The 9,036-nt window shown below is 35.1% G+C and overlaps 1 protein-coding gene across 2 annotated transcripts in view; it reads right to left on the reverse strand.

Annotated features, from left to right (window-relative positions):
* Positions 1–7,238, reverse strand: part of LOC107860550 (nuclear distribution protein nudF) — a 16,143-nt gene extending 8,905 nt beyond the window's left edge. The window contains exons 1-6 of one of the 2 annotated variants that reach the window (XM_047407543.1): positions 6,885–7,238; positions 5,515–5,701; positions 5,035–5,102; positions 4,975–5,004; positions 4,262–4,367; positions 3,424–3,641 (exon numbers count right to left, since the gene is read on the reverse strand). In XM_047407543.1, coding sequence (XP_047263499.1) covers positions 3,424–3,641; positions 4,262–4,367; positions 4,975–5,004; positions 5,035–5,102; positions 5,515–5,701; positions 6,885–7,066 — 791 coding nt within the window. In that variant the 5' untranslated portion in view covers positions 7,067–7,238. Of the gene's footprint in view, positions 1–3,423; positions 3,642–4,261; positions 4,368–4,974; positions 5,103–5,514; positions 5,702–6,884 lie in introns of both variants that reach the window. The other variant, XM_016705945.2, reaches the window with a different exon arrangement.
* Positions 7,239–9,036: the final 1,798 nt, after the last annotated feature.

Here is a 9,036-nt window from a genome sequence, read left to right on the forward strand (position 1 = left end):
ACCAAGTTGCATTCTGAGAACATAGCACACAGATCATCACATTCTTTGTTGGACTCAACCATATTAGCTTCGTCTTTTTTCTTGCCTTTCTTAGGGGCACGACAATCCGTGGACTTGTGGCCAATCTTTCCATAATTGAAGCATTTTCCCTTGAATTTCTTCTTGGGTTGATTGCTTCTTTGTTCAACTTTCTTCCTTTTCTTAGAATTGTTTTGATCATCTTCTACAATATGTGCTCCATTAATTGTAGAATTCCCTTTTGACCTTCTCTCGGCAGCCTTATTATCCTCTTCAATACGTAGTCGGACAATAAGATCGTCAACAGTCATCTCCTTGCGTTTATGCTTCAAGTAGTTTTTGAAGTCTTTCCACAAAGGTGGTAGCTTCTCAACTATCGCTGCTACTTGAAATGCATCATTCACAATCAAACCTACAAAACAGTTTATGTGAGTATTAAGAACCTTTTTAATTTGTTCAACTAAGGTATTTTTCAAAGATATACCTTCTGCTAGGAGATCATGTATGATGACTTGCAATTTCTGCACTTGAGAGACAACCGATTTGCTATCTATCATTTTAAAGTCCAGGAACCGTGCAACAAGGAATTTCTTAATTCTCGCATCCTCTGTTTTATATTTTCGTTCAAGTGCCCCCCACAATTCCTTCAATGTCTTAGTTCCACTGTAAACATTGTAGAGGTCGTCTTGGAGATCACTCAGAATATAATTCCTGCAAAGGAAGTCTGAATGTTTTCAAGCTTCTACAATTACGAAACATTTTTTGTCCGAGGTTCCCTCGGGCACCTCAGGAGCGTCTTCGCTAGTGAACCGTTGCAGACACGAAGTGGTGAGGTAAAAGAACATTTTTCGCTGCCATCGCTTAAAGTCAATGCCCGCAAATTTTCCGGGCTTCTCCGCCGGTGCCATTGTAGGCGGAGCATTTGTGCGACTTGATGTGGCAATATTAGTTGCCCCCACAGACGTTGCCGCATCTTGCATTTGACTATCGCTTGTCATTTTTCCTGTCACCACAAGACAAAATATACTTAATATTTTCAGAATACTACTTATAAAGTTAAGCAACTTTAAACTTTTCTTCTTATTTCTAGTTGACAACGAAGTTTTTATGACTTCCAATTGTCAACCGAATGATCTTTAACTTGTGATGAAATTTTTATGACTTCAAATCACTAGTTAAGTTCAGGCGGAGTAGAAAGTTAAAACTTTAATCTCCAAAAACAAGCAATACAGATTCTGTAATAATATATTATTTTCTTAAGATTGTTATTTCCTTCTACGGGTACGCAGAATCTGTATATGTAGAACAACAACTTCAACTTTAGTTCTATGTTTAAAAACAAGAACACAATGAAGTGCAGTAAATACCCTCAACACAAGATCAAAGTGATCTTTCTAAGAGGTGTATTTGAATTTTAGAAATAAAGATGAAAACAGAAATGGTCAAGTCGTCCGAATTCACGGACTTTCCTTAAGGAAATAATTCCCCTCACTGTACCCGAGGTTGCGGAATTTTCCTCCCAGGATAAAATGGCCAAACAAACCAATTGCAGCGATACCTCAAACAACTGGAATATCTTCGAACGCACAAAACATTTTTATTGATCACACAGAGTAATTTTGAAGTCAGGACGAATTTTTTATGCTGAAAATTTTGTATCTAAACCTGTGAATGAAAGCAGGTTTATATAGCCATAACATGCCTCTTTGAAAAGGTGGCATTGGTTCAATTAAATAGTGTCTTTTCTGGAAATTCATGTTCATTCATCCAAAGAACATGTCTTTTCCTGAACAGGCATACCAGTTCATGAAACAGTGTACCAGTTCACGAATCAATGGCACCAATTCACGAAACAGTGGCACCAGTTCGATGAAGTATTGCATCAGTTCAAAACACTGTTTCGAATTCTGCATGCATGTATAAATGGAGGTTCGAAACACTGCAGGAGAAAGAAAAAAATTTTAATGCGTTTGCGTTTTCCCTTTGGTATTTTTCGGAATTCAAATAAAGTTTGTCTAAAAAGATAGATCTCATCGATCGATCCAAATCCAAATCCAAATGTGAAGCCTAGCCGAGCGAGCGACGACGACGGCGCGAGGCATCTCCATTTTCTTGCCTCACTTATCATGTGGAGTAAATGTTCATTATTATAAACACTCCAAAGTTCCCTTCTCCCACCAATGTGGGAGACTTAATGAACTTTCCAATTTTGGAAGTACACTTTCCAAATCGGTGTCTCTTTCCCTCCACCATTTTTCTCTCCATTTTCCATTCACACTTTCTTCACACTTTGAACCCAACAATAAAAACAATAACTTTGTCTATCCAAAGTATTGTGGTCGCTTATATGAATAATAATCACTTCCCATTTTTTCACTCGCACACAAGTTTCTAACAGACAAAAGAACCTGTCTACCCAAGCTTTGAAATATTTATTTATTTAATTTGTGAAGCACATTTCGCTAAATGGAAATTCGGGAAAAAATAATTTGACAGAATAACATTAAGTGTTTGCCAAATTATTGGAGATAACACCTTTGCTTAATATATATATTCGGTTACAAAAGCTTGCTTTCTGGGGTAAGTTTCTTGGTTATAGATGTTGCACGAGAAAGTAGTTTAATGTCAGTATAATTAATTATAGATAAAAGAGAATCACGGAAGTATCATAGAAATGCTGCTGCTGCTGCTGCTGCATGAGAAACAGTTTTATATATTCGTATCCTCATTCAGTTGGGTATCCACGGAGCTGGATCGCACGGTGCACATGGTACTAACACGAATGAAATAAACATTTCGGATAACTTATCAAATAGTTTGATGAGTATATAAATATCAAATCATGACAATTGAGCTTTGAAAATAACAAAAAGAAGAAGTGTATTGTGGCTTTTGGGTGAAGTAGTCCAAGATTCAGGATTTTCTTTTGGGTGAAGTAGTCCAAGATTCACGATTTTCTTTTGGGTGAAGTAGTCCAAGATTCACGATTTTCTTTTGGGATTTCAAACCATAAGAAATATCGCATCCAATTGATCCAAAATGATGATTCGAAACTAGCAAACCTCAACTAATACTATACCTCCTCAATTTTCTAAATATAAACTTTAGCAAAGGAGTTTTTTAACTTCAATTGACAACAAATAGATATGATGCTAATGTAAGCTCCTGCTAGATGGCAATATTGTTTTGGAGATGCTCGTTTCTTGAAATCTACACTCTAGAGATGAAACACTGCTTCTGTTGCAATGATGCAGGGGAAAAGAAACAAATCCTGATTGTTAACCTAAAACTGGCAGCTAAAGAAGAAGAGTCATATGCCAAATACCCAAGCAAGAAGTCTTAGCAGCACAACAGGATAATAATATAGATGATAGCAGCAAATATGCAAAAGAAATTAAATCATACCCGGCAACTGACATCAGCACTACAGGTTTCTCATGCCCATAAAGTGTTGCCTTTAAAGCATGTTGGCCGCGCTTTCCACTAGAATCAAGGGACCATAATCGAACAGTTCCATCTAAACCACCGCTTGCAAGTATTATACTCGGACGATCACCCAACAATTTGTCTGAAAGTGTGGAAACTGGACCATTATGGCCTCTGAAACTTCTTTGACAATGCCCCTAGGAATGAAACTCACAGGCAATACTAAGAAAGTGATGGACAACATAAATATTTAAGAGATTGGATACCCATAATGGAATCTAAAACGAACATAACCAGAAACTGATGTATGTTCATATATATAGAACATGACATTCACCTAATTAAAAAAAAACATATTCCTCAGGTAGGAAGCTGCAAAACTTCAATAGTTCCACTGAGGGAATCTGTATCGTAAAGTAAATATATTTTTGCACAAAATGAATAGTGAACAACTTCGATAGCTCCACTTATGGGATTCTGCAACGTAATGTAATTATGTAAATACACTTTTCTGCACAATCTTTACAGACTATAGACCAACTACGATGCATCAGAAGAATATTCTGTTTCTTACTTTTGCAATAGGAAAATGATATTCAACAACGAATAAAGAAGTAAAACAATAAGTACGACAACTCCATGATATAGTGAAAGCAAAACTTAAAATTAGTCATAATAAGTTAACAACCAAAAGGATATGCAGATTAGAATATCACAGACGGTAAAATTTGATCACGAGCTTCATAAGCTCATTAACGCAAGTATATTCAGATAAAAGTTCAAAGAACTACAACGCATCTTGAGTTATTTAAACTACCTTCCACCATAGCCGAATTGAATGGTCAAAGCTTGAGGTTACCAAAAGATTATCATTTTTCTGCATCTTGCTACTATACAAGCATGTCTCTTCCCATGGAATTAATCTGCAGTTAGTAGTATTATGGTTATTGATACACATTAAACAGAAACGACGTACTAAGACAATAACATCTTAGAAAGTGAAGTAAATGATCCTGGATTGGATAATCTAGAACCTGTTTGGTTGACTTACCAAACTTGTATGTTATTTAGAATTTTCCCATGAACAAATTACTTCAGACCTTCCCTCTCCCCCACCCCCCACCCCCCACCCCAAAAGAAAAAGAATCATGTCCTCGATAGACAAGCACACCAGTATAGAATGAGAAAGAACCTTCCTGCTGATTGCTGTGTATTCTTCAATTATATGAGAAGAACAATTTATGACTTTAATAAAAGAAATAGCCTAAAATTGAAACTTCTTCAGCAGCCACACTTAGAAATGGAAACATTGGTTTCATCCTTCGAAAGTATTTTCAAAAACGTGTGAAGTCTACAAAGGGAACAATTTAGAAACTTCCCCTCATCCCCATAACATTCTCCAGAAATGTTTACTCTATAGCTTTCTAAGAACATTTCCCACCTTGAAGCACAGATGAGTTCGACGTATCCATCTGGATTATCACACTGTGCTAACACTCGAATAAAAAGAAAATATACAGCAACTCTAACCTCAGAGAAGTAATTCTGGCAGTGTGATCCCTGAGTGTGAAAATTCTGGCAGTGTGATCCCTGAGTGTGACAAATGGATCTCTTCCATACAGAAAATTTTCAATGTTCAATACATGAACTGAAGAGCCCTGCATCCAAGTTATCAACAAAAATCATGTCATATAAATAGTACGGTTTAATATTTATCTCATTTTAAAACTGTTTGCCAAATGATCAACTTTCAAGGGGCAAGAAAGAAAAGAAAATTATACACAATCTGAAGTCCCCCCTTTGAGCCAAATAAATACTTTGAACATCTAATAAACTGTGTTAAGTCATAGAAACATGCAATAACACCAAAACTCCTACGAAAGAAAAAAGAAAATAAAGCATAAGCTGCTAGACACCAACATTCCTTAGGGCACAAAATAATATAACACATCATTCATTCCTATACTCATCTTTTTCATAAATTGATGTAGCATTTGACAAGGACTGAAGAAGCCGTCAAAAGTAAGCATTTTAAATTGTATGAATTTGAAGAAATGGTAGATATGCTACCTGAGAAAATATGATATTATCTTTGTCAAGATGCAGATTTTCGTGATGTTTTGCCTCAGTAGTAAAGTCTACAACGACAGGGTCAATGAACTTGAACTGCAGCAAATCAGTACGCCTGGCAAGGTATGCTTCCCTAGCAGTTGATGTGCGAGGAAAGCCAGTACGTACTAGTGGAGACCACTGCTGTCTGCAGAACATGAGATTAGTACTACTCTATGAGAATCCTGCAAGCAATGAAATACTGAAAACGGAGCAGAATATGTTGATAACAGACCAACCAGTCACAGTTCCCAATCATAGGTACTTTTGTAGAAAAATTCGAGATTCCTTTTCACTGTTAGCTTAAAAGAGAAAAGGTCTACTTCTGAATATTTCTTAGCCTCCAATGCAACAAAGATTTTACTTTTGTGTTAATAATTCAGAAATCAAGGATCCCAATATCTAATAAGATATTCTTTTCTATTGGTACTCAGAAGATATCCTTCTGTTCTGCAAAATGTTGCAAATCAGAAAGTTAAGGTGGTCATTTTCCACGAGTACAAGCAGATGGCACTCCAGAAAAGTATGCATTCCCTGCCTTGCCTCTAGACAGATAGACCATGGTTTTCCTTAACTATAAGTCTGGGGGATGCGTGTTTTGCTCAGCTTCTGGTTCTACACACAGATAAATGAGGAGGGTTGCAGGGAAAACTTTGATATAGTCAAAATATATGTCCTCTTAATATAGATGATTTATATAGACGACCTCCACTAGTTTCAGTTTGAGGCTTCATTGATAAATAGATAGATCGGTTTTCATTAATTATCCTCTATTTGAGCTAAGTTTTAATTAATTATCCTCTATTTGAGCTAATTTGTTACTAATTTATTTTTCTGAATTTTTCTCCCGTGCACTTCAATTGATTCTCCAACTTAAATTGGCCATGTAATATCGTCCAACGACAACATACCCAGTGTAATCCCACAAAGCAGAGTTTGGGAAGGGTAGAGTGCATAGACTACATACCCCTACCTTTGACTACATACCCCTACCTCAAAGGTAGAGAGGTTGTTTCCGACAGACCGTCTGGCTCAAGAAACTATGTAACATCTTAATAAGATCCAAAAGATAGAAACTTGAGACAATCGTGCATCACTCATAAAGCATAAACAATCTTATGGTTCTAGTTGTCCAAACAAATTAATCTAGCGGCTGCAAGTGTGGATTGGGAGCTTGGAAGTATGGAAATTATGCACACAATCAGGTTTGTGCACATTTATTCAGACCCTCAAATCAGTAGAAAGAGCACAAAGATTATATGTTTATCCAGTCATAATCAAATAATTACATCTTAATAAATCGGGTTATCCGAAAAAAAAAAAGTAAAAACCTGAAAAGGGATTGCCAGATAGGGTCAGAATAAGCGGCTGTTTGTAGATATTTACTGGACATGGCCATGTTGGATAGGTCATGGAGATTCAAGTGACTTGCACACTGAATCAATGCATCCATGTCGAGGTCTGTTATGGTTGTGGAGGACATATTTCGAATTGCCGGTGAAGAGCCCTCCATCTCTATTGGGAACCTATAATCAAAATCGAATGGCCAAGTGTAAGACAGAAATTTAATTGAAACATGTTTTAGTTGTCTAGAGGGAAAAAGGAATAATAGGGAAGGAGAAGGCAGATGAATAAAAATATGAACTCTCTGGAAAAACGCGAAAATTTGGTTAAGCCTTTTCAAATTTTTAATTAGTAAAATGACTTAGTGAGATTTTAATTAGTAAAATAATTTGTTTGTTATAAATTAATGTGTATCAAGCTCTATCTACTTTAATATCTATTAGAATTTTATTTTAAGCATCCATCTTTCCCCCCAAACTAGTAGTAAATTTTTCTATAAACAGAAGTCATTGTATTTACAATATGATATCTCTCATCCCTATGATATCTCTTATCCGTAAAGAGAAGAAATACACTCTCTTTATTCTCTCTACTCATCTTCTTTATTCTTTCTTATTTTATAACATATTATCAGCACGAGACTCTGCTAAATAAGGTGAGATTGTAAATCTAAAGGTCAAGATTAGTAATTTCTTATGTTATTTATATTTTTCTATTAATCATGTAATTATTGTTGGATTTGAGGAAAAATAATTAATTTGAAACCATTTAAGTTTTAAATTCATCCCTCGATATTATTAAAAGGAATGATAATATTTAGGTTCAAGTCCCATCGATTTATGCCTAAGACTCCATTATATGGATAAAATATTGAGTTTGAATCTCAATATACCATACTGATGATATTGTGATTGCTAAGGCAAAATAATGGATATTGGGTGAAAAGTTATGAAATTCGACCCATTAAATATGCTCAATTCCATGAAGTGATTGTGGTAGCAATATATAATAAGTCTGAAATATGACAACTTACTTCATTCTTGAAGTGTATGTGGTAGCAGTGCACAATATGTCTGAAAGAAGACAAGTGATTGAATGCATGAATATAATAATGATCATCAAAAGTAATGATATTTTCACATTCTCTACATCATATGTATGCCTCGATTTGCTTCTGAAGTAGCAAAATCTTGAAAAAGGTTATAAGCTATCATAATTTAATAGGCTTAAGGCACGATTATATTCTATTCCTGGGGAATGAGAAACTTATTAATGCAAATGTGCACTTGATTGTGATTGTATCACAACTCACCTCCGAAAGAGGTTGAATAATTTTGAAATCTACTTCTGAAGTAGTAAATCTGAAATTTATTCATTTAATAGTAAATCTGAAATTTAATAAAGAAAAAGTACATATCATGGTAAACTTGGAGTTTACTAGAATAAAAGTTCATAAATTGATATGAACGATTGTGACATCTCGAAGATGTGCATGTATTGAAGAACTAGGAGATTCTTTAAGAATTGTTTATGTCGTTTGTTCTCATGATAAGTTGGTTGGACCAACTAATATTGGGATTGGATCCCTTCAAATCTGAAAATTTTAAAAGAAGAATAAGGGTTCGTTCATCTATCATGTGATATGTTAAAATGATGCATCAATAAGATGATCACATGTATATTCATTGTCAACCTGCAGTTTGACATTCATAAAGTTGCTTGCTCAACAAAATTGAGTTAAGAACATAATTTTCAGATTATGCAATCAAGAAAGTTATCGTGATGATGATGATTTGGCATTGAATGCCTTCAATAAATAGCTAAACCATTGCTAATGAGAACAAAGCTTCATGTGTTGATCTGAAATATGATATGTTGTATACAATAACACTCGTATGCATTAGACCAATAAATTATGATTATTTCTTTCCCTCAATTGGTTCAAGGTCATGAACCAACTATTCCATCTAATAGTTTTGATGTGCGGTATACGATTAATGAATGAACCATGATGCACAAAGATGGATCCATCAAAGAAGATGGAGGATGTTTGCTAGCTTTAATTATAAGCAGCTATGAAGTATGTTAGGAATTATTATCAGGTCCTCATTCAAAAGATAATTCAAGTCAAATGCCGAA

This window comes from Capsicum annuum, chromosome 2 (assembly GCF_002878395.1).
Source record: "Capsicum annuum cultivar UCD-10X-F1 chromosome 2, UCD10Xv1.1, whole genome shotgun sequence".
Classification (NCBI taxonomy): Eukaryota; Viridiplantae; Streptophyta; class Magnoliopsida; order Solanales; family Solanaceae; genus Capsicum; species Capsicum annuum.